This window comes from Diadema setosum, chromosome 4, assembly GCF_964275005.1.
Source record: "Diadema setosum chromosome 4, eeDiaSeto1, whole genome shotgun sequence".
Lineage (NCBI taxonomy): Eukaryota > Metazoa > Echinodermata > Echinoidea > Diadematoida > Diadematidae > Diadema > Diadema setosum.
The window spans coordinates 15,462,102-15,489,237 of record NC_092688.1 but is presented as its reverse complement, the minus strand read 5'-3'; the positions used below and the strand labels follow the sequence as shown (position 1 = coordinate 15,489,237).

The 27,136-nt window shown below is 39.1% G+C and overlaps 2 protein-coding genes across 2 annotated transcripts; one reads left to right on the top strand and one right to left on the bottom strand.

Moving 5' to 3' along the window:
• Nucleotides 1-515: 515 nt before the first annotated feature.
• Nucleotides 516-14,250, top strand: LOC140227573 (cell cycle checkpoint protein RAD1-like). The gene is made up of 8 exons (XM_072307988.1): nt 516-666; nt 6,188-6,343; nt 6,802-6,896; nt 8,298-8,409; nt 9,253-9,375; nt 10,704-10,768; nt 12,195-12,339; nt 14,054-14,250. The coding sequence occupies exons 1-8, from the start codon at nt 550-552 to the stop codon at nt 14,087-14,089; spliced, it is 849 nt and encodes a 282-aa protein (XP_072164089.1). The 5' UTR covers nt 516-549; the 3' UTR covers nt 14,090-14,250.
• A 2,059-nt stretch (nt 14,251-16,309) lies between these two features.
• LOC140227574 (SAGA-associated factor 29-like) lies at nt 16,310-27,136 on the bottom strand. The gene is made up of 7 exons (XM_072307989.1): nt 26,830-27,136; nt 26,024-26,169; nt 25,456-25,650; nt 24,011-24,196; nt 22,556-22,649; nt 22,087-22,155; nt 16,310-17,809 (listed from the first exon to the last, which is right to left on the bottom strand). Exons 1-7 carry the CDS (start codon nt 27,112-27,114, stop codon nt 17,693-17,695), a joined length of 1,092 nt encoding a protein of 363 aa, XP_072164090.1. The 5' UTR covers nt 27,115-27,136; the 3' UTR covers nt 16,310-17,692.

The window sequence follows — 27,136 nt, the reverse complement described above, 5'->3', positions numbered from 1 at the left end:
ACTGTCTTTGGTTCTTTGTGTTTGGCACATAGGGCCTACACATAGTGGGCAGGTACAGCTATCCTATACACATGAAAGTGTCATGGAATTTAAATATCTTGAGCTCGATCCTCACAGATCTTTTCAAATTTGTATCACAAAATCAGAATTTGCTGAGGTGGAGAATGTTGATTTCATAACAGTGTGTAAGTCAGCTGTTATTGATGCAAGGTCAAAATTAACAAAACTTGCAACCCCACCTTGAGACTGTGAATACTAAATTATGCTCATTAATAGGACCAAATTTCGTTGCTTCAGTGAACACCAGAAAACAGGTGCAGCAGGTTCGTAAGTAGTGGCAGCGCTAAAAAACAAACAGACAACAAAACAACTGTACATTATATGAACTGTATGCTTCTGAGCTATAGAGGGCGACATCTAGAAATATTGCGCCAAGCTTGAATATCCGAGTTCATCGCATGTCGATGTCGCATTATCCACAGTGTACATCAACATACCACTAGGCTATAGACTTCTAGACGTCTAACGTTACCAAGCAAGAAAGTGACAATGTCATTATCGACTCAGCAAAGTGACGATGATGATCAAAATGTGTTTTCTCTGCGGGTAGATAATGCGAGAAATGTTTCGATTGTTCTGAAGGCCATTCATTTCAAGGATCGTGACGTAAGTATAAGATATACACATGTTTCAAATATCAAATACGAAGTAATCATAGCCAAAGAGACACGTAAAGTAATATGTGGGACCGAAGGTAACTGCGAAACACAGCCCGAACGCGAAGTATCTTTTTATGACTGTGTACAAAGGAGAGCCCACAGAGTTCTGTGGGAGAGCCCCGGGATTAGACCGACGGCTACCCATAAAGGGCATACCCTGGCCTTGCCTGCTCCTGACGCATAACGTAAACTGAGGATAGGTGTCTGTCTACTTGATTAGTCTAGATTCATTCTAGGAACTAGACTAGACTCTATGTATGGTAGCCCTACTAAATATCGACCACCCTTATTGAAACCGACCGCGTATAATTCGCGCACTGAACACTTAGTACCCGTACGCACTTCTCTGCGCACAAAGCACATAAAAATGGATTGGCTTTGAATGTAGATGAGGATGGTGTGGGAAAACGCGATAATTCACTGTTCATTAATGGTTTTAATCAAGGACAAAATTTCGAATGAATATTTTCACCGAATCGTAATGGCAGCACAATGTAATGTCTATGGAAGTTTCTAAAAGGCTTCTAAAAAGCTTCGTACAACACGGTGTTCAATACAACTCGGTTTGCGTGCATTGTCAATGCAAAAACAGCGGTCGATCATAATACTAGTAATGCGATTTACCGCGGGGAGCTGAAACGAGGCCACGCAAGTTCGTCGGCGATATTTTTGCACTGAAACTTCGAATCAAAAAGGGAACAACGGCATTTGATAGAGCTGGATTTTCTCAATCACGTAGGTCAAGTTTTTTACGTGAATTTTAGTGTTAAATATTCTTATCAAGCAAATAAACATTAGGCGGTCGATAAGTAGTAGGTCCAACCATACATGCTGTATAGACCGATTCTGTGACGCGCTACAAATTGTATGTGTATTTTTGGCATGGGCAGCGCCATTACTGCGGTGTCTCAGCCGACCCCCCCCCCCCCCCCTCCTCTCTCCCCACCCTTCTCACGCGCACGGAATGAAAAACTGATGCATGGTTGTTTTAGCAAATGGGCCGGGCGTCTCGTACTGAGTGCGCGAATGCTTGCTTAGTGCGCGAACCTTTGTTACAAGTGTGCGATAAACATGTTGCCCGTGGCACGGTGGGGTGGGGGAGAGGAGGGGGGGTCGGCTGGGACACCGCAAAATGAGCTTATGGCTGCGCCCAGTGCCACAAATTGTCTGCTGCCCTCAACGAACCCGAATCGGTCTATAGGCTGTGTGGTCTAGTAGTAGTCGGAGCTGAGTCTAGTACTTAGTAGTATACCCAGTCATTGGGTGTCCGGACAGGTTGTGGGACCGGACGCGTACTGTAAAGTGCGTCTGGTTTGACATTGACACGCCTACGTAAACAGTTGTTTGTCCGTGAGGAGCTGTGTGTAAATGCGTATTCAAAGTAAAATAAGCAAGTCAGTACGCGAGAGTCTTAAGGTGCATGGTCCCGGCGTTTTAGTCAAATGCGTACGCGGGCGCACAGCGCAAGTTTCCTATAGAGACCTACGTTATTGACTCCTCTTTAGCGCTTACGCTTTGGCCCACTTCCCCGAGTCCGAAGAAGTCCGATTCACTGTAGTCATTATTGGTAGTCAGTGGTTGGATTACAGTTCGGCTCATGATTCGGCTGAGGGGAATGACAGCTTTAGCAAACTTCTTTTGTGATGTCATAATATCAAGCACATAAATGCACGCACCCTGGCATACAGACTGCGCGATGCGCAGAGAAGACAATGAAGGCAACGTTACTTAGCAACAGCTGCGCACTTTACTATTGATGACAGCTCAACTTCGGTAATCTTCGTATCAATGCTAACGGTGATCGGCAGTATCATCAACAGCGCCCTCTACACTACTGGGACTATGCCCCTTTAAGTGTCCGGACACCCAACCCCCCCATCCTACAAATGTAGTAGACCCAACCCCCCATCCTAGTAGGGCCTAGTGAATTAAATTGTACTAATAACTAAAGTTTACTGTAGGAGGGTACAGTGAACTGCAATGAATTTACAAGATGTTCCATGTTATTGTTAGTAAATTTTGTTATTTAGAGCCCCAGTGAGCAGGCCAGAGGGCTGTTTCATTTCCTTCATTTCAATGAAGTCCTGGGCTGGGTCTATTACCAAAACTAAAAGTGCTTTGTGTTTAAACAACGTGCAAGTTGTAATGTAGTGAATCTTGTTGTTAAAGTGCAACTATTAATAATAAACATTGCTATCACAATGTCAGTGAACTCCTGCCCTTGTTAGTAGGTGATACGCTAACGGCGTATCACCTATTGTGTTTTCATGTCTTTGTTTATTTCGCCCTTGCTCTTGAAAATGTCCAGCAACCTTATGTTTTGATTGCATATTACAAAAGCATTTAGAATTGTAAATAACATTTCGAGTACCTTACAAATCAATATTTCGAGGAAAACTTGATGACATCATCATATTATCATCTGAAATCAAAAAAGTGGAATTAAATTTTTTGAAGTACTGTTTCTGACATTTATTTGCTGGTATCTCGGTACTTTTTAGCTCAATATTATCCCAAATTTGGATATGTTGTACTTCGAACATTTGTCTTTCAAGTCCATGTCATTGTTTTGCAATTTGATAACGTCATACTGGAAATTGTGATTAAATGCAAAGACTCAAAATTGGCCAAGTTTAAATGTTATGTCTATGGGAAGTGATTTTTTTTTCACAACAATGCATTGACTTGGTAACGTTCTAGCACCTTTACCTCAGCTGATATTGCTCCATTTCTTCTGAAACTTAAGTATGTTGTAGCTGAGACAATAAGCTGCAGTAATCATGCATTTTATTTTTTCAAATCTCCTCATCAGGTTGATAAGTTTGCAGCTTAAAACTGAAAATGAGAATCAAATATGGACGAAATGATTCCTGATTTATCTTTCACATGTAAGCTTACAGTTGTACGTGTAAGCTTCCACCTGCTTTTCTCATCGAGACGTATAGCTGAGAGGTTAAAGGCACCGTCTCTGGCGCCAGAGACGTAAGGTTGAACACATGCGGGTTTCGAACCCCACAAGACAACGAAACAAAATACTTCTTCTATCTTACTCTTTTTTTTCAATGGAGTAATTCCACTTTCGTCCATGTAGAAATCACGTTCTCATGTAAACACACCCTACACACACACACACACACACACACACATAATATCCCTTTGTTTTGTGTTGGAGACTACATTGCTTCGGCTGCTGCAAAATTTTGCAGGCTTATTGAGTTTGTCAAACTGATCATATTATATAATGACGATGGGATTAGACATACATTGTAGCCCTCTTGGTTATGCAAATAATGGTCAAAGTTCATATTTGAAAATACAAATGTTAAATGTTAAATGTTTAATGTTAGGTGACTCCTAAAAGACTTTATCACCATGTTTGATTTTTTTTTTTTTCATTGTGAAGAACTGTTGGTAAATATTCAGTTACATAACCTGTCAAATCGACTTACGTTGTACTTGCACACGCCGACACACACATGAAATTTTGACTTCGTTGCATGACAGAAACAATTTGATCTGAATTATGTAGGACTGTATTATAAAGAACTGGACTTCACGAATGTATCTCAATATAACTTCAAGTCGCTATTTTACATAATTTTCGTTGTCGATCACCCGTGACCGATGTCTGATGTCCGCCAGCGTATCACCTAACTCGTCTTCAGCGACGAGTTTCATATCTTGTTTAGATTGCAGCTACACTACAGCAAGCTCGCTTCCATCAAACATTCAGATTCAAGAAAGTAAACCAGGACCCAGATTGCAAGGATTTCATCAAATTAAATGATGAATCATATACTATCTGGAGGTAAACATGATAGTGAACTATCATCAATGTTGAACTAAGTTCCCCTTCACCGACCAGAGGCCCCAGCCCAGACATTCTCCACTACTTCAGTATTTCAATTTAATAGATTTACAAAATACTAGTCAGTGTGTGTAGACAATTTTATCTACATTTATTGTACGTCGAGTTAGATTTAAATCAGTCAGTATTCTTTTTATTCCATATTTATCAAATAACCTTGACTAACTGTGATAAATATTCTTCGCTTTGTTATTACCCAAGTTTGCTCAATTGATAGATTATTACTTTGTATTTAAATACATAAAATGTACATGGAATTGTACCACTAAACATGTCCATTGTCGTCATTTTTGTTCATATTGTTTACAAGATACAGTGGATTCATAGGAATCAGATAATCAACTGAAATCTAACTAACGTCAATTACCCCTTAGTCACCACTTGCGTGTAATTCCTATGCACTCATGGGTTGGCGAACTAACGATAGGCACTGTATTAGGTGGCCGCCCATAGTGTGCCACGTATTATTAGCAGATGTGTTATACACACACTACAATGTAGGATACAATGTGCATCATGGTGTTTGAAAAACTTTGTTAATCTGCCACTTGAAATTCATTCAAAATCAAAAATGTTCTTGCATTAAAAGTAGTTCTGTCACCTATACAATGGTGAAATACATTTGGATTACAATTACTTGTGTTTTTATGGAGGAAAAAGGTGAAATAGGAATGTTCTTTGAGAGTGATGAAAATCCATCGCCCCAGCTGATCTCCGATTGCGGCGCGCGTTAATGCGATGTGAATGTCTGGCGAATTTAGGTAGTGGCGACTTAATTGTAATCGACGTTAGAGCTTTCATGCAGGAATTGACAAATAATGATTTTCTGATGTACCACTAGGGAAAGTATTTCATTCTACAATTTATTCCTGTTCCTATTCTATTCCTATTTTATTCCTATTTTTATTCAGTCCATTCCATATTTTTCCACTTTCTCCATTGTTACAAAATGAAGAAATGAGTATAAAGTACTCATGTACACCCACACACACACACACACACACGCACACACACACGCACACACACGCACACACACACACACACGCACACACACATACACACACACACACACACACAAATACACACTTACACCAGGAGTGAAAGGAAAGTAAGGCGAGAAGAATATGGGCTTTGGTAAGATGTAGATATTCACTCACTTTTTAGGATTTAAGCAGCCCTTTTAATAATTCCAACAGTCTTTGCATTAAAAATATCAAAGTAAGAACAGTGACAATTTCTTGAAATGTAGTATGGTTGGTATTCACTGATATTTCTGCTCAGAGATTAAAGCAAGTCATTAGACAAAATCTGTTAGTTTTGCCTGAAGACTACTTAAACAAGCACCTTCAATAAACTTGTATTTTTGACTGACATATCTCCACAGTATTTTTGTATGAAAGGGACAGCTACTTTCCAACACACTTACTATGAAATGAAGGGGCAGCTACTTTTCAACATATTGACTATAAAATGATAAACAAATGCAATTGGCACACCTACATTCTGAATTACAGTATGCCGCTCTAAACCCTGTATATTACAGTATGCCGCTCTAAACCCTGTATATTACGCATAACATCTCTGTGTTCCCCACCCCCAGCTAGCCACATTCTGTGCGAGTGAGAATGGACTTAAGGTAACAGTGGAGGATGCCAAGTGTGTACAGGCCAATGCCTTCATCCAAGCCAACATCTTTCAAGAGTACTACATGCGGGACCCCACAGCAACCTTCAAGATCAATCTGTCTGTTCTGCTGGTAGGTGGTTCTTAAGATGATCCTCAATTCAACTTTAGATCAAACTTTTAAAGTAATTCATTTTACAGATATTCTGTATTCTTACACGTACATGTTTGTAGCCCTCTCAAATTCCCCTTGATTTTGTGACAGGGGTGAATGGCATGAGGTTTTTTGTTTGTTTGTTTGTTTGTTTTTTTGAGTGCTCAAGTTAGTATTCTGTTTGCACCAGAATGAAAACACAGTATTGTTTTGATCTTCAGATTTGTCAACTCACATTATACCATGGATTGAAATAGAAATCATTGTTTAGTGCTAAATATTCATCTCACAGTATTGTACTGTACTTATAAGCTGCTCAGCATCTGTGACATTTCGCTATTAAAAATTTAGTGAATATTTTGACAGTCTATTTTGACTTGTGGTTAATATGTCATAATTTTGGGTAAAAACATATCTCTCTGTCTTTTCATTTCCAGGATTGCTTGAATATATTTGGAAGTAATCCAATGGGTGGGGCGACTCCAGCTCTCAAGATGTCCTATGCAGGATATGGTTCACCACTACTTCTCATGTAAGCTACAATGAAAATGTTGTACATCTCATACATGTATCCCATGCTTTTTATAGCATAGCATAGCATTTGTGGGGAGTGCTTTCGTGGGTGAACATTGAAGACCCTGTGAATGAGACCATGCGGCTTCCATGCACATGTGAGATACGAATCTCAACCTAGCAGTAGTGCAATTTTGTAAGGAACTTTATCCTAATTGCCAAGTCTTTCGGAGGAGACTTTAATGCCAACCCAGCAGTAGTGTCCTTATGAAACGCACTTTATTCTCATTGCCAAGTCTTTTGGAGGAGACTTTAATGCCAACCCAGCAGTAGTGCCCTTTTGAAAGGCACTTTATCCTCATTGCCAAGTCTTTTGGAGGAGACTTGAATGCCAACCCAGCAGTAGTGTCCTTTTGAAACGCACTTTATCCTCATTGCCAAGTCTTTTGGAGGAGACTTTAATGCCAACCCTGCAGTAGTGCTCTTTTGGAACACACGTTATCCTCATTGTCAGGTCTTTCGGAGGAGACTTGAATGCCAACCCAGCAGTAGTGCCCTTTTGAAACCCACTTTATTCTCATTGCCAAGTCTTTCGGAGGAGATTTTAATGCCAACCCAGCAGTAGTGCCCCTTTGGAAGGCACTTTGTCCTCATTGCCAATTCTTTTGGAGGAGACTTGCATGCCAACCCAGCAGTAGTGCCCCTTTGGAAGGTTCTTTATCCCCATTGCCAAGTCTTTCAGAGGAGACTTTACAGCTATCAATCCTATGTGTAGGAGAGTCATTCCCTGTGCACAGAAAAGAACCCACTCCATTTCTCAGGTGAAGAAACCACTGATATATATATACTCAGATGGTTAGGCCTACAGATGACAGTCTACAAGTTGGGTTTTTGCTGCCCATGCAGATTAGGAGATTGCCAAGAAATGAATAATTTAGTGATGATCATGACTTTTATTTGTGTGGAAGAGATGCTTTGTTCCTCCTGAAATATGTTTTACAACACAAGTTATACTGTACGAGCTAAAATTTTTTTGCGGTGGTTTTATTTTCGCGAATTTCGCGAATTACCTTTGAACCCCGAAAATAACAACACACGAAAATAACAACGCGCAAATATCTAAATTCAGTTAGATCCTCGCAACCGCGAAATTAACAACACGCCAAAATGTCCACCAAGTAGCAATTTGCGAAAATTTCTGTACGCGAAAATTTCAGCTTGTACAGTATTCAGTATCAATGCATACTCATATAGGCATTAGCCATGCCCTGTTCTGTGATGCCAAGTATTAACATGTATTGACTTCCCCCTGAAATATATTTTTGCATAGCATATATACAATGTACGACATACATCAAACGTGTATGCTGTAATTGAGCCATTGTGAAAGTCTCCTTGTGCCTGTTTCTTTCCTTTCTAGGCTAGAGGAGAGTGGAGTGGTGACAGACTGTAGCATCAGGACTCTCGAACCCGATGAGATGTTGGATTTTAACTTTTGCAGTGCCAATGTTATCAATAAAATCATCATGAAGGTGGGTGCCAGAACAATTAATGTTAGAAGAAGGACCAAGCAAAATAAGTATTAGTTGCAATAACATAGAAATCATTTTATGATGATGTTATCAAGATCTCAGAAACTTCCTTTTCACGTTCAGTCTCTCAGCAGCTCAATACATAATCATGATAATTGATTGAAAAATATGAACATGTTGGTCTTCATACTCTCTAAATATTATCATGCGATTGCCACATATTTATGAAAATGCACACTAAAATGATGTTTATATTGACACCTAGTATGTCAAATTGTAATGTGTTCAGTATCGCCTTTTGATTTCTTATTCTCCCAGTTACATAGCACATAGGCCTACCAGGTGTCTGGGGTATACAGAGTACAAGGCAGTGCTATGCACAAGAAATGATGACCTCATTGTCCAAATTTTTTGGCGTAGAGTCCATACACTGAGCAGAGCCTGAGGCTAGTTTGATTTATGCATGGTATACAACAACATGTCTGTCAGCCTTATGATATACAGTGAGGTAGAGCAGTGACAATACAACCCAAGCAAAAAGTATAAACAAAGCATACACTCGATGGCATTGTGTGATTTCAAGTTTAGTGCTAGTGACTGGTATTTTGTGAAAGTTTGATGGCAGTATCTGAAAAACCTACTAAGGTCCCATCTCCTTAATCATTCAAAATAATTTGCAATAATACCTACCCCCCCCCCCTCCAAAAAATGCACACAACAACAACAACAACAACAAGAATGGAGATACATGCTAATTAAGCACTTACATGTGTGGTCCAAAATCTAGTAACTACTGAACTGTGGTTGTTTCTTTTGCCTTACTTTTTGCTTTACAATCCTCAGAGCGACTGTCTGAAGGATGCCTTCCAAGAGTTGGACATATCCAGTGAAGTGATAGAAATCCTCCTGTCTCCTGACAAGCCCTTCTTCCGTCTTTCAACGTTTGGCCATGCAGGCAGTGCTCACGTAAGAGATTAATTAGGGTGGCATGCATTTGCTGTAGGGGAGTTCTAAAGACGTACTGTAAACATATGGTTAAATAGGGTAAGGCTGATAGATATGTGTGGTGTGTGTTTTATCATTTGTCTATTTAGATACATACACAAAGAGACAGAGAGCCATTCTAATGTCATGTTCCATATTTTGAATATTACATCATGTGCTATTTTCGTTATATATAAACCAGGTATAGCAGCACATTTATCTTTCACTTTCATCAGTATTTTTTCCTTCTTTTTGTCTGTGAAAGCTGCCATTTACAGTGATCTTCTAACAACTCACCGAGACAGTCATGACTGTGTATTCAAGTCTTTTCTTCTGTTTGCAGATGATACAAGTCTTTTTTTATTCTCACTTAGATCCTGTAAGACACAGTGAATCGTATCATTTTTCCTCTGTTCGTACAGTTTTAGCCCTTAAGACAATTACTTCTACTGGCCCTTCTTTCTGGAATGAGTTAGATTTTCTTTGGTTGCAATCAAGTTCTCTAAGTTCCTTTAAGCAAAATCTTAAAGCCGATTTTCTAAAATCCTATGTTTATTCATTTTGCCATGGTCACTTGAAATATCTGTGCATACTCACAATGATGCCTCACTCGGGTGACTTCATTTGTTTGATCAGTTTGTTACTTTACTTTTATTAGTTCCTTGATACCGCAAGATTAATCATGAACACCATACAATACCGTGTACATTTCCTAAACTTTATTATATTCTCAACATGTGGTATTTTTGTATTAAACCTTTTTTTTTTTCTGCTGAAATCAAATGGCATATAAAACTTGTATGAAATGTGGAATATGGAACGTGAATATATAAAAAAACAAAAACAAAACAAAAAAACAAGAATGGACCTTTAGCATTGTCATGCCATTGGGTGTGTGTGTACTTCTCTCTACTTTTAATCTTCATTTCTTTGTAAAAGGTGTCAATGTTTGAGATGGAATATTAATATACCAGTACAGTGGACTCCCATTATAGCAAAGTCCTCGGGACCTTAAGTTTTCTTTCGTTATATCGAAATTTCCTTATAACCGAATAAATAAACAATAAAAATACATAAAGTGGATAACGTAACAGCCCGAATTTTTTTCGTTATAACCAGAAATTTGTTATAACCGTGTTCGTTATAACAGGAGTGCACTGTATCAGCTAATTCAATATTCTGTCAGTTACCCTCCAAGCCCTATTCCGCATAACAGGAATAAGTGTGCAGAGTAAATATTTAATGTGACCGTAAATGTGTTTTTGCAATTATCTGCCTTTTGTGCCACTCTTGTTATCTCGTATGTGTAGTCAGACTTTCCCAAGGACTCGGACATGGTTGAATCATTCCAGTGTACCCAGACACAAACCAACAGGTGAGCTAGTCGTCTTGAATGTTCTGTGTATTCTGCAGACCTGGAGCCTGCAGACCTGGATGTACAGGCTGCACATCATGTGCACTACCTTGGGTGGTGATTATCCACACATTATCAACATGGTTGTGTGCTAGTTGTTGGAATTATGTACACGTGCAAGGTGGAAAAAACAAACAAAAAAACAAGGAAAGCCCACCTTAACCCATTGAGGACAGACTGATTTTGCTACAACATGCATTTCCCATAGACCCCTGCCCGAGTATACTCGGGACTCGTCCTCAACGGGTTAAGTGTGGACTTGTGGACTCCTGAAAAAGGTGTATGCAAATGTCCAGTGAAAATTCCCAAGAGAACTCTTTAGTCTAAAGTTGAGAAGTTCCCTTGAGCTCTTGAGTTTTTTTTTTTAGATTTCTGATTTATGAACAAAATCCGGCTTTACCCGAGATAATTATAATCATGGAGTCGGCTCTTCCTATCTACAAGGAAGTAATATTCATATAAATCTTGTTTGCAGTGACATTCTGTTTTTCTTTGAGATCACTTACAAGAAATGGAAGAAGAGGGAATTATATCTGAGTTCACCATACACTGCAATTCAACAGCATGCTGCAGACCTCATTTTTACTTCTGAACCATATCAGGACCAGCGCAACCTATTTGGCTGGTGAGGATGAGGGACTCGCCTCCCCCCCCCCCCACTTTTTTGCATAATACATAGCAATAACCACTTGGGGGCCCCCCACTTTTTTTACCCTGGAAGTGGCACCAGAAAAATGTGGTTAAGCTTGTTGTTGTTGTTGTTGTTGTCGTCGTCGTGATCAAAGTTAGTGCATTGTTTCCAGCTATAAGTTATAAAAAATTGAAATGGCGATTCTGCCCAGGTACTTAAAATGTTACCCCTGAGATATTTCTGGAAATTAAATACAGTATGATGCATGAATGGCTACTTACGTAAGTTTTGAACTTTGCTTTGTCTATAGAAAAAATCAACACAAAATTATACTAGCGTGGCATTTGTGTAAGGTCAGTGTATCATTCATGTTCAAATTGATTTATTGTACATAAGATCTTATGGTGCATACATATTGCTTGAAAGTGCTGGAAGATTCATATTTGCATTGCACTTGTATAAACTGAAAAGTAGAGAGAGAAATACAGTGCACTCCCGTTATACTAACATGGCTATAACAAAATTTCAGTTACGACAAAGTAAAATTTTAGGTTTCAAAATTATTATTTATATTATGTAATATATCTCTATATACTTTATTCAGTGAAAATGACATTTCTACATAAAGAAAGAAAACTGCCTGTCCTGAGGACTTTAATAGCTGGAGTTGCCTGTATTCTTTGGATGTTTCTGCTTAGGGGGTTATATGATCAAGCTTTTACTTGTGCCACGGCTCTTTTATCCTGGGTCCTGTAGGTACAAGCTAGCCCTGCTGAAGCCCTCTATCAAGGCCCTGATGCAATCAAGCAAAGTCTCCATCCGGACAGACAACAGAGGCTTCCTCTCACTGCAGTACATGATCAGGAATGAGGACGGACAGATCTCCTTTGTCGAATACTACGTGAGTTGGGACATTCAGAACTTACTGTATACGCCATATATGGAGTATTTCGTGGGGGTTTTATTTTTAATGAATTTCCCGAAGTCAGGTGCTGTTTGGGAATTTAATAGCACACAAAAAATATCAACTCTGAACCTGACATGAATGTTATGTGCATGTGTAATTTCTTCATTCATTACTGCACTCCATGATTGCAAATTTAACCACTTGTGAAATTGTTTGGAAGTCCTGATTCACAAAAAGTTAGACTCTCTAACGATGTACATGTATATGGCGTATACAGTACCTCTTCCAGTGTTATCAATCTCACACAAACAAGAATTCACTCCATAGATTGTTTGCACGTGTGTTTAAATGTCAGTGGAAACAAGGTATGATGTACATGTTGTCAGTTGGCTGAATTTGTGCAAAATTTCTTGTATTATGAAACACAGCACATGAGAGCCGTGGAACATTTAACTGTGGGAATGTGATTTACAGTAACTTGTACGGTGGACTCCTATAATAACAAAGTCCTCTGAACGGGCAGTTTTCTTTCGCTTTATCGAAATGTCGTTGTAATCAATCAAATAAACAATAAAAATACATAGAGTAGATGTTGCTGCCTGATATTCTACTTCGTTGTAACCGGAATTTCGTTACAACCGTGTTCATTATACAGTAATGGGAGTGTACTGTATAGAAATGTTCACTTTATTGCATATTCAGAGATGACCAGTATAAATTTCTCCCAAAACTTAGCTTGAAAGATCAGCTTTGCATTATCTCTTCTCCTGTCACAATGTTTCTGTCAATTCGGACAATCAGGTAGACTGACCTAGGTGGATGTCTCTGTTACTGTTACCTCAAGAGGAGTGAGTGTGTCGAGTACAATGCACTCCTGTTATAACGAACACGGTTATAACAAAATTCCACTTACAACAAAGTAAAATTTAGGCTCCAACATTATCAGCTTTTTGTTTTTTATTGTTTATTTGTTCATTTGTAATGAAATTTCAATAAATGTAGCAAAAAAAGCTGCTGAAAACTGCTTATCCAATGAAGGCGAGCCAATGAAGTAAAATGGAGTCAAAAGGGGCCTGAGCTTTCGATCCTAGCAGAATCTTCGTCAGAGGCAAAATGAAATGAAATTTCAATAAAACGAAAGAAAACTGTCGGTCCCGAGCACTTCGTTATAATGGGAGTCCACTGTAGTCAAGAGTAGCTCCAGTCTCATAACATACATTATCATGTCCCTTTGTGTTGTTCATCGAAATCCTAATGTGATTATGGTGGAAACTCAATATAACGGACCAAGACAATTTATTCTTTGTATCAGAAATTTTGTTATATCAGTAGTCAATGAACAATACAAAACAAAGGAAATAAATTCATTGGGACTGGAGAAATTAGTTTGTTATTTTGTTACTCCTGTATATTAGATCTCTTTACATCAAGTTTCCACTGTACAATACAACACTCTCTACTGTAAATGTGGACATTTTCGTGGTGTTGAAATTTTCGCGCATTTTGCGCAACCAGAAACTAGCACGAAAATAAAAGCACGCCAATATTTTCGCTTGCCATTATGTTCCAGCAGTTGAGGTCTTGATTCTGTGGAATTAAAAACATGCGGAACTCTTCTTACCCGTTTGAGCGGGAAAAATTAGTCTTGCGAAATTATCCCCTTCTGCAATACTAGAATTGTTGTTTCTTTTTTACTTGTTCTCTGCAGTGTGCTCCTGATGAAGAGTATGATGAAGATGGATGATGACAGGATAACATGACACAGTGGATCAGAGACAGGACTGATTTGAGTTGTAAAATACCTAAGAGGCTTTATTATATTAATAATAATTTGTGCCATATGATTTTTTTTTTTGTAATTGTTGCTTCAATGTACAGAATAAATACACATATGTTTTTAAACAATATTGGTTTGTACACATTTCACTTCTTTCACACATGGTAAATGTTATGGTACAATGTTTTGACCACACGCTATAAAGCTTCAGTACTATTTCTGACTGCATTCACAATGTACACACAAACAATAGCTTCTCGTTATCTTCAACCATTTTAGAATTGTTCACAGTCACACATACTGCTGTAAGCAAGCTTTTTCTTGGCTCACAAGTCAAATGGCCATTACAGTGGACACTGCAATTCCTACAACAAAATTTACACCCAGTATTGACTGCACAAAGAAGGTTAAAGTGACAGCTATGTGATAATTCAGGGCATAATTACAACCAGAGCAAGCAACTACTGTATGTGCAGTAAAAAAAAAATACCATAAATTATTATTATTATTATTTTTTTTTAAGATGAAAGCTTCTACAAGATATCAAAATAATACATCATTTTTCTTCACTATTAGGTAATGAGGGTTGATATATTTCTGAGTGGGAACATGATAAAACAGCACATTAAACTTTGTAACTCCCTACAAGGCTGACGCTGAGGCTAAGACATTAACCCTGGAATTTCAAATTTCATACAACTAGTGGTGTAGTGTATATGCCATCACTCTAAGTTGAAAACAACATTATTGTATATTGTACACCACAAACAATTATAGTAAATGAGTGACAACCTAACAAGAGGACAACATATAAACATATTTCACACTACAATCCATACACTGTACTTCCTCTGCAGAATGAAACATTTATGGGAATGGATGCTCTACGGAAGAGATTTTTAATCGTATCTATAAGCACAGCTCAGAACAGATAACAAGGTGCCATATGTGGACTTGCGAACACGAACTGAGTGATTCCACAGTCAATAGCATGAATTAGCATTTGTGAAAGTGGGTTTCTAAACAAGAAATGAATTTAGTTGAGATGAGAGAACACAACACCAAACAGTGTCATCATGATCTGAATTTTCCCTTTCGAGTAGAATTTTGGGGTAACAATACCTATACCTATACATTGTACAAGTTTCCAGCAATACTTCCTTAATTAAGACATGGCTGAATAATGCTTTATGCACAAAGCATTGTACAAAATGTCAGCAGTCTGGCTCAGAAACACAAACAACATTTATAAGGGCATCCCATGTGCCATAAAAAATATGCTGATGATAAATCTACCAAAACTAGAAAAGCACTTGGAGAGCACAGACCTACGCCAAGCCAGCAACTCATTTCAATCCTTACACGCATGCAAGCCAGCAACTCATTTCCACCTTTACACGCATGCAATTTCCCAAAATAGAAGCATTTTGTTTACGTCATTGCACGGCGCCTCCAGTACGCACAGCTTCAACCCCAAGTTCATTGACCTTATATGTCAAAAGATGAAAAATCCTTCAAAAATCCATAAAAATTCCTGGATCACTACCAAAATTGAATGAGGTGTTCCTTGTGTCAATATCGACTTTTTATGCAAGTTTCATTTTAGTCCGTACACAACTTTTTGAGTTATTTTGCAAACAGACAAACCTACACCAATGATCACTTAACCTCCTCCTTCCTTGGGGGAGGTAATAATGGCATTTCAGGTCAAAATGAACCTCTCAAAGAGGAAATGCCATACTGTATGAAAGTTGCCTCAGGGATAGCTGTCTCACTGTGTTTTTAAGAATTTGTGTAATTCATAGAAAGTTCTTTATGCTATGTATTTTAGGCTACATTACAAATATAAAGGTTTCATAACTTATTCAGTATCAATGACTCTATTGTGACGAGAAGACATGCATTTACATTCCCTATGGCAAAATTTTCATGTCACTGTAATGATAAAAATGCAAGCAACACAAATCATCATCTATTTGTGATCGAGAGGGGAAAAAGGTAGAGAAAAATCACATTTAAAAATATACTTGGAATGTTTGCAAGTGGAATTTAAGTAATAAAATATGTAGAGAACATGCAGGGAATACAATTTTTTGTAATTTTCCTGGTATCGCATCACAATTTGCTATGCATTTTTACACCACTGCTACACAAACTAACTTATGTGTAGCAGTTTTCTTCCATAGAAGTGTACAGGATACCATTTGAAATACATTGTATTGTTCATCAGCTTAAATTGCTAATCAAATTTAATTTTGGAAAATTATTCCCTGAACATATGTCTTTTCATGCTGTAACAGCATGTGTTCATTATGAAATACAGTATGTTCATGTAATGCATGTGGAGTATTACAAGTTGTATGTATGATTTGTGTGCATACACCTATGAGGGTAGAGTATGAAAATTCCTGGTGATGTAAGAAAGTGCATGTACAGATCATGCATTCATGATACGTCTTTGTACATGTGAAATACTGACTGAGCTGCATGTTCTCAAAATCAAGAAGTGATGCAAATAAAAGCATACACTCCTAACAAAGAACACAGCTTTATTCTACATGTATTTGTCTTCTGTGCAAGTTTGACAAGTGTTGTCCTCCCAAAACCAAAAAAGAATCCTCCATTGCTCTGCTGATTTGCAGAAAGGGCTCTTCTGCATCAAAAGTTGCTTGTTTGCTTTTGTTTTTAAATACATAAACCACCAGCATCATTGATGTCCTTATGTTGAATTTTGATTGGTGTGAAAGCCACAGTACACTTATCTGGTGCTCTTTTACATATTGAATATTGATACATTGGTTCCCACTTTGTTAATGCACTCACAACAAACTATTGTCGTTTGCTGTTATTATGGTAACATAAGGGTCCCATTGTGATGTAAATGACTGATCATACAATTCATAAAGCAAACACAGTTTCTCACTACAATGCAAAATACCTTCATAGATCCCTGAAATCCACTGAATGAAATGCAAGAGCGTCCAAGATGAATAAATATCGACAATTTGAAATGTGACAATATAGGTATTTGTTACAATAATTTGTAGTAATTAAATCGTTTTTGATGAGAAGATTTCGGAAGACGCGCTAATCGCTCTTGAGCTAGTCTATACGCCACACGGAAGAAACAAAGACACAGAAAGAAGAATGCGGTATTAAAAATGACGCATCATGCCAAGCAAAGAGGTTACATGGAAGAAGACATTCACTACATCACATCCAGGACTTACGGATGAACTACGGCAAGATTGCCAAATTCAGTACCACATATCTGGCCTAAAATGTCAAGCACAGGACAATGTACCATGCATTAATACAATGTTGCTTCTCCACGAGTGTACCATTGTCACAGACCATAAACCATTTTATGGCAACTGGTTGGTACATTTCCTTTGGCAGCTACTGGGCACATTCAGCCTGCAAATCCGACATCAAAGCTAGATCACAAACAGTCTACCTTTAAGTTCCTCTGTCAAGTCTGGGGAGCACATCTTCAAGTGTCTCCATTCAAGGTGCCTTGTTTTGTCTCCACGACGGCTCCTGCAGCTTGGTAAGGAGTTAGGGGAGAGTTCACCTCTTTCGTGGCTCCTTGACCTGCACCACATAGCGCTGGGCAACAGAGAGGGCGGGAGAGTAGCCATCTGCGTAGGAGTTATCCTCAAATAGCACCGAGTAATCATCGATGGGCTGTGGACAAGTATCGATGTGAAGAAATTAACATGCATGCCAGTTCATGGATAAGATGCATCTTGAGATTATACATCTACTGAAACATTGCAAGAATGTCAAAATCTGATTAGAATGTTGAGATCCATTTGAATTTAGCTTATGATCAGTTACCAGTGTTTTGTATGTGATGCACCATGCAGTACCCCAGGGTTCCCCAGGGTTCCCCAGTGTACTGTCATACCTAAGGGTACCACATTATATGGCACCATCTCATTTTTGTAAGATGTTTATTAACCCGTTCCTTCCGCAATTCTCTGAGTGCCTTTAATGCCCCCAAACGAGATTCTTTTCGCCCGTCGACAGAGAGGCACACAGGTTGGTAATACAGCTGTTTGAAGGCAGTCAAGCGCTTCATTGTGTCCCCCTTTCTACGGTCAACTACGTGGGCCCGTGAACAATGGAAATATCGATCGGGTGCGAGGTATGAATAGAGCATGCGCTGATGAGCTCTCAGATTCTTTATACCCCCGCCAAACGAAGTTTGAAGGGGGTATATAGGAATCAGTGGACGGTCGGGCGGTCGGTCGGGCGGTCGGTCGGGCGGTCGGGCGGTCGGTCCGTTGCAAATCTTGCGTCGCGAACTACTTCCTCAGTTTTCAACCGATTCCCATAAAACTTGGCACAGATGTGTGCCTTGGGTTGTAGATGTGCAAGACATATTTTTTGACAGTACCCAAAAGCACGTTGCCATGGTAACGGCATATTATGGGCAAAAATGGGTACAAATCTTGCGTCGCGAACTCCTCCCACAGTTTTTGATCAATTTTTATGAAATTAGGTACAGATGTTCATCTGAATATGTTAATGTGCAAGACACATATTTCCGCAGTGGCAAAAAGTGCGTTGCCATGGTAACGGCATGTTATTGGTAAAATATAGGGCAAAATGCTTCATGGCAAAACTGCTTCATCAGTGTTCTTCCAATTCTCATGGAATTCATATTGAATGTTTGTCTTAGGATATAGGTCAGCATGACACATTTCTTGACAGTGACAAAAAGTATGTTGCCATGGTAACAGCTCACATATTATGAGCCAAAATGATGGAAAATTTTGTGTTGCAAACTACTTCCTCAGTTTTTGCCCAATTTCCATGAAACTTGGTACAGATGTGTGCCTTTGGTTGTAGATGTGTAAGACGCATTTTTTGACAGTACCCGAAAGTACGTTGCCATGGTAACGGCATATTAATGGCAGAAGATCAAGGAAAGATCTTGCGGATTTAACTACTTCCTCAGTTTTTTGACCAAAGCTTATGAAATGTGGCACACACCTTGATCTTGGTGGGAAGATGTGGAAGACATATTTTTCGGACGTGTCGGAAGCTGCGTTGCCATGGTAACGGCATATAAATGGCAGAAGATCAAGGAAAGATCTTGCGGATTGAACTACTTCCTCTGTACGTATTCGACTGAAGCTTATGAAATGTGGCACACACATTGGTCTTGGTGGGAAGATGTGCAAGACATATTTTTTGGACGTGTCGGAAGCTGCGTTGCCATGGTAATGGTATATTAATGGCGGAAGATCAAGGAAAGATCTTGTGGATTGAACTACTTCCTCAGTTTTTGACAAAAGCTTATGAAATGTGGCACACACAATAGTCTTGGTGGGAAGATGTGCAAGACAGAAGATCAAGGAAAGATCTTGCGGATTTAACTACTTCCTCAGTTTTTTGACCAAAGCTTATGAAATGTGGCACACACCTTGATCTTGGTGGGAAGATGTGGAAGACATATTTTTCGGACGTGTCGGAAGCTGTGTTGCCATGGTAACGGCATATAAATGGCAGAAGATCAAGGAAAGATCTTGCGGATTGAACTACTTCCTCTGTATTCGACTGAAGCTTATGAAATGTGGCACACACATTGGTCTTGGTGGGAAGATGTGCAAGACATATTTTTTGGACGTGTCGGAAGCTGCGTTGCCATGGTAATGGCATATTAATGGCAGAAGATCAAGGAAAGATCTTGCGGATTTAACTACTTCCTCAGTTTTTTGACCAAAGCTTATGAAATGTGGCACACACCTTGATCTTGGTGGGAAGATGTGGAAGACATATTTTTTGGACGTGTCGGAAGCTGCGTTGCCATGGTAACGGCATTTAAATGGCAGAAGATCAAGGAAAGATCATTCCTTGGGTAAGACTGTCGTCACGGGGCGGGGGTATTAATCACCTTAAGTGATATTTCTAGTTTGTTCTACGCAAAACCAGGTACCTGAATGAGGTGACTGGGGTCAGCAAACCCGCATTTCTAACTGATCTCAGCCTTGATCATTATGTACATGTTCGTACGAGTTTACAGCAGAGCAAGCAAAACACTAAATCAGGAAAAGGTACATAATACTGTAAAACCCCCTTTTTTAAACAGCAGGAGAACAAATCCTGATAGAATAAACTCTGATCTTTTTATCAAACCCACTTTTCTGAGCATTTTAACACAAAGAAACATGGATTTAGGTCACTGAAGCAGGCACCCTTGTCTTCATTCCGTATATCAGTTGCTCCCACGGGAACCTGGTAAACCAGGTTCCCATAAGGAACGGGTTAACACACTGCCACCATGGCGGCCAAAACTTTGCAGTCTGCGATAATGATCCCAATGCCAATCAAGCACAGATATAATTTTTTTTTTTTTTAAACTGTAAATTCAATAGTTCTAGTAGTAATAACAACTTGAAGAGCACTCAGAGAGGGCAGACCTCTGCCAAGCTGCTCATTTCCACCAATACATGCAAAATGAAAATCACCCAATTCACCAATAAAGGAGCCCTGTGAGTTATATACCTCATCAGCTAGCTTCCTGCTGCACAGCACCAGAAGCAGGGAGAGCATATGCTTTAATGTGCGAATGCAAACCTCAAATACAGGCAGCTTGAACTCCCAAGTTCATTGATGCTATTTACCAAAAGAAAAAAAAATTCTTCACAAACTCATAAAAATTCCTAAGTCAATACCAAAATTCAGTCATCTCTTCCTTGTGTCATTATCAACTTTTCCTGAAAGTTTCATACAAATCCGTTCACAACTTTTTGAGTTACAGCATTTTGTAAACAGGCAAACAAACGCCAACAAAAACATAACCTCCTTGGCGGAGGTAACTAGAAAAGCACTCGGAGAGCACAGACCTCCACCAAGCAGCTTGTTTTCCACCCATACATGCATGCTGAAATTTTGCCCAATTTCCCCACCCCCCCTCAAAAAAAAAAAAAAAATGATAAGGGAGCCTTGTGTTTACCTTACCAGCTTTCCTCCTGCGCAGCGCCTCGAGCAAAGCATGCGCTTTAGTGCGTGTATGCAAACCTCAAAGACGCGCTGTTTGAACCCCTAAGTTCATTGACCCTATTTGCCAAAAGATAAAAAATCCTTTAAAAATTCATAAAGATTCGCAGATCACTACAAAAATTGTATTATCTGTTCCTTGTGTCATTACCAAATTTCCACATAAGTTTCGTCAAAATCCGTTGCAAACAGACAGACAAACCAACACAAGCAAAAAAGGAACTTCCTGACAGAGGTAATAATAATGATGACACTTTTTTGAATGTTTTGAAATCATGTTGATTTGATTTTGAGCAGTATTTCAGAATGAGATCGTTTTAATCAACATAACACGTCCTATGATTACTCATTTTTAGTCCTACATACATGGATTGGTAATGCAGAGTGTGGTGCAGTTGTCTGTGTGTGACACCCGAGATCAGTGGCACTGTGTGAGTCATGAGCGTTGATGTCATGATGGTGCTGCACTGCTGAGCTCATTGTAGCAACAAGATTTTCTTCCATAGAGCACCAAAAATCACTTTTACCAAAATAAGTCCCTGACAAGACAATCTGTACACTGCTTGATCAGACATTGACTGTACTGCATAAGTTTACATTTCTCGGCATTGTAGCAGAGCCTATTTTGTGTCATAGTAGACAGCAAGAGACAGTTTGCTTTACTTTTGGTCTGTGTGTGCTTGTCTGTCTGTCTGTGACAATTATGTTTGCTTTTGTTTATGTGTTAATTCAAGCACAAAAACATAGTACAGGTAAAAACTATGCAAGGTGCTGGTATACTGTGATGTCAAGATATGTATCATGTGTGTCAACAACTGCTGGGGTGTGAAAATAAGCCTGAGCAATGACCTCAAATGCTTGCATTGTATTGGAATTGTCTGACTGATCGATTCCTGTGTGCCTGCATATACCACAAATGAAAACATACAGGGTCAAGAGTGAAGTATTCTTACCCCCTCTGGAGGCCGTTCTACGAGAGCACGATAAAAACAGGTTGTCTGGGGGTACAGCGCCATCACAAGCTGTAAAAATGTGAATGGATAAAGAGAATTACATGCTAGGAAAATCTATTCTGGAAAAAAAAAATGCTATACATCATACCATTCTCGGTAAGTTGTGATTCACAAGCGTCAAGAGTTAAGTTTTCGTTGTCATATTTGACAAGTAATTTGAGTCTCAAGTAACATACCACAGCAATGACAGACGTAGATTTTATGCACATATGGTACGTAATATACAGCTGACACAATGATTTGTCTGCAGAAATATCAAACGTTCTGATTTTGCACTGTACTGCATACACCTTTACAACTTCTGCCCTTCGCATGAACAATGTATCTCTCATTTCACTGTGACAGATTACGTTGTGTGATTATCTACATACTATCGCAACCCAAACCCTGATCCAAATTCCATTCTTACAGTGCCTTTCTTGAACAGAGCATCTGGGTTGCTCTCTGGATTTACTTTCATCAGCGGCAATGGAACTATCCTCCGGCGCGACAAAAGATGTCTCCTGGAAAAAGATCAAAGTAACATAGAATGCTTTCATACAAAAGAAAAATTTCTCTTGTAATTATTGTTTTTAATACGAATGTTGATTGTAGTCATGATTTGAGTTACACAGCGTTTAGATGCTTGAATGTAAAAATGTAAAGCTCTTCTAGATGATAGAAAAAACTCTCCTGTAATCATGTTTATAAATCTTGAATGTAATCTTGATTCAAGTTTTGGAAGCACAATGCATGCACTTCTAGACCTGTCAATCAAACTCAGGAAGTGCATGCTATCAAGTGCAGTGCAGGTTGATTGCATTACATTTTGCCTGGTCTCTGATAAGAAGTGAATGAAGGGTCAAACTAAGTTCTTTGAAGGTCGAGTCTTTCAGATAGGAACTGCACACCAAGAATTGAAAACACCTCGAATTTGCAAATCAAGATTCTAGAATCAAGATTACAATAATTTGCTTTCAGATGCAAGAAATACCTGGTTACAATCATGATTCTTCTAAAAGGGACTCTTCTAAAAGGGGTTACAATCATGATTATAAGAGAGATTTTTCTACCATTTGCAAGGGGTTCTAGGGCAATTACCCCCTGGGCAATTACCCTGGACCCTTCCCCTTCCCCTATTCCTAATCCTGAACCTAATCCTAACCCTAACCCTAAAACCCAACCCTAACCCTAATATTTACTTTAACCTTATCAATAACCAGTATTCAGCTGGGGGTTATTGCCCTCATGGGGTAATTGCCCTGATACGGTAAAGGGGGGGGGGGGGGGGATATGAACTAGTCTTACAATAAGATTCACATGCATTTGAATGACAGACGGACCCCTTGTATTTGCAATGACAAAGCTACTTCTTACACTGATAAACTTTTGGTTGCCTCTACATTTTCTGTCACTTGTTCCTTTTTCATATGTCACCCAAGCATTTTAGAGAAAGGTTCATAAAATTTCACATGGTTTTTTACCTCCAACCCCACTTTTGCAACTGAATAACTACACTACTAGATTTGTATAAATTACTGTACCATTTCTTCTTCTATGGTCAAGATGAGTCACCTTGAGTTTAGTTTATTTAACCATGGTAAAAGCGCTTGCTATTAGCTTTAAGTGGCTTTTCAGCAAGGCTGTGAAATGATAACATACATTATGCATACATTCACATTGATCTCCCCAATATTGTGTTTTAGTTACTCTGGAAAAAAGAATAATTATAATTTTTTAAAAATGGCTCTTCTAAAAAGAGGCTTAGCACAGTCCCCACTAAAGCACACCTCCAACATGATCTGATCATCACTGTTACAGAAAGAGAGACTTTTAAAATTCAGCTCTGCCTTATGCAAGATAATGATCAACTATTCAAACATACTCTTTTCCCTCCTCATCAATGTCGTCCACTTCATATTTGTTAGTGCTGGAGTTGAAGGATATGACTTCTGCCAGAATCCAGTTCTCGTCGCCATCGCTGCCTCGGACTCTGGCCGCCACATAGTCTCCCGGTTTACATACGTAGCTTGACTCTGCTGGAACTGATCCACATAAATGAGGTGGTTTTCTGAGAAGACACAGAGCAAAAAATAACATGAGTTCATACAGCAGTTTCAAGATTGGCACAGACTAGTGCAGCAATACCTCCATTATCTGACAGCCACAAAAATGTGATAGCAAGTTCCAAGTTGATTACCAAATATAGACAAATAGATAGCAGGTACCAAACTCTTTAATTCCAGACGCCCATATAAAATACATTTTATTTTCAGTGGGCTACGAAGGCACTACAGAAAAGTCTGAAATTACATCTAGGATAATTAGACTGTGAGAACTGCAAATTGCTGGTGTGGATGTGTAATAATAATCTAACATTCTTACATGAATAAGAGAAGAAAAACAAAAAGGAAACAGATATACAGAGGAGGACAGCAAGGAAGCAACACTTCATGAGATTTTAGACCACTTAACACGCCTAGATTTTGGAATTCCCTTTAACCCTATTCTAACTGGGCTATTTGAGACCAAGTTTTTACTGAGGGGGGGTCAATTTGACCCCCCCTTCAGATCTCGGCCGCCGATCGCGCGATCGCCGCGAAATTTTGCCTGAAGATAGAGCTGGATGTCAACTACAAGATTACATCGTCATACAATAGAAAAATATTGCCTTTCTATTTTTAATAAATTAATTATGCAAATTTGTGCATGAAATCATATTTTCACCTATAACTCCATTAAAAAGACTGGAAGATTGCTAAATTTTTGTGTCAGAATTCCTCAAGACGCATCAAACAGTTTTTGTGTAAAAAAATAGCTCAATTGAAATCAATTTCTTTTGTTTTTCATTGTTTTGTTAATTTCTTATGTATTTTATTGTTTTTTCAACCTTTTGTTTTCTACTGTTTTTTTGCCAAAACTTGTTGCAGGCACTTTTTCAGGCTTATCTACACTAGAATTGATTAATTTCAATGGGTAAAAGTTGAAATAATCTAATTTATATCAATTTAACCCCAAAACACAATTTGCATTGGATTTGCACACGATATCATGAATTTGAGCTGTTTTTTGGTTGACATGCATATGCAAAACATTACGTAAGTTCAAAACGGTGTACCCGGACGTCGCAAATTTGGTCTCAAAATATGCAGGAGACTTCAATGAAAAAAGTCTTGAAACGACGCGGCAAAAGCTTTGCACGTTGCGAAATCGTGGCGCGAAACGTCGAGGGGGGTCAATTTGACCCCCCCCCCCAGTTAGAATAGGGTTAAGCTGCTAACAAAGTGTTCATAAACACTGGAAAATCTGACATCATACAAGTTAACTCACTCATTTTCAGTTCGTCCTATCCAGAGAGGGAGTGTCATGGCAGTCTGCTGCAACATGTTCATTAAGACCCCACGCCTCATGATCTTGCGAGGTCCATCTGTGTCAGAATAATGGCCAGCGTTCCTTGCCTGGAGACGCTGTTCATTTCGCAACGTTTTGATGGCATTAATCTTGTCCAGCGATTTCCTAAGACATCTTGGGGGAAAACAAACAGACACACTATGGGTGAGAAGATGTACGAGCAAGTTGGATAGGATTGGTTAGGGCATGCAGTGAAATGCAAGATACTGGTATAGAACACTTTATAACAAAAAAAAAAAGTCTTATAATCTGTCTTACTGGGTAGACACTTCAAGTACAATTGATCAGGACTGTAAGGTCTCCACCAATAAGATGTGCTCAACTAAGATAGCTTGATCATGTTGTTTAATTGCAATTTCTCACCAAAAACTTTGTCAGATTGAGATAAGAGAACTTCTGGGCCTTTAGTGCTTTCATTGGGCAATCCATTACAGTGTAACAAAAGTCTGACTCATGAGTCAAATGTGGCTCTTGGAATTGTTCTTACTCAGCTTCTGTTTCAGCATCCGTAAGTGCTGTCTGGTAGAGGCTACGTAGTTTTGCACGGTAGTACGACGATATCTTCTGCTCTTGTTGCACTCTCTCCTGAATCTTTGAAATGTTGCTGAGGTTGCTATCACTTTTATTTTTGCACTAAAAGAAGATGATAAGGAAAGAGAGACAACATTCCTGTAATATTCTGCAGGTTTCCACATCAACAAACAGACAGTTCACAGATACACATCTCATTCATAGGTCATATGGCATATGACATCGTATCTCGAGTCTGAAGATCAAATATTAACCCTCTGTTCATGGGAAGTGGATGTGTCCTGTAATATATCTACGAAGTTCCAATATCATAAAGCCAAGGGGTTGAAGGCCAGCCCTGATACAATGCCATGGAAGATGAATCTGAAATAAGAACATGACTAAAAAAACAAACAAACAAACAAAAACAACAAAAAAAAAAAATGGCATGCCTGAAGAAAGCAATGTACTTTGACATATTCAAATTAGTGTAACGATCACACAGAATATAAAACTAAACATGGTTTCATTGTCTTCAGTCATACCTCTGAAAAGTCTCTCTGTGCTTGGTTTAATGCCACCATTTTAAACATTTGCTCCTTGCAGAATTTTCTCACTAGCAAATTAGGAAATACTTTGTAGACCAGTCTGTCTTTGAAACATCACAAGGATAGTCATGTACAGAATTCTATATCAAATGGTGAAGAAATGGTGTATTTCATCCAAAATCCTGACCGCGTTCTTCACATGTGGCACATACAATTTTCTCTGTATGCTACTAACCTGATGGGTGTCTTTAACAAGGCGATAAAGTTCAGCTAGCATATCCTGGACGGATGATGTGCTGCCACTCATGCTGCTCTGCTTGGCAGCATCCTCTGTGCCCTCCTCCATGGGTTTGCCTTCACCTTCTGCCCCACTTCCCCCAGTCCAATCTGACTGGGACGTCTGGCCCGGGGAGTCGGTGCTCTGCTGGTCTGGCGACAATGAGCTGGCTGAGTGAAGTTTGTCCCCTTTCCCAGGATTATGGGCACCCGCTGCCGAAGACTTGGTTCTCCGCATTTTCATGAGTGAAGTGCGCTTTCTACAA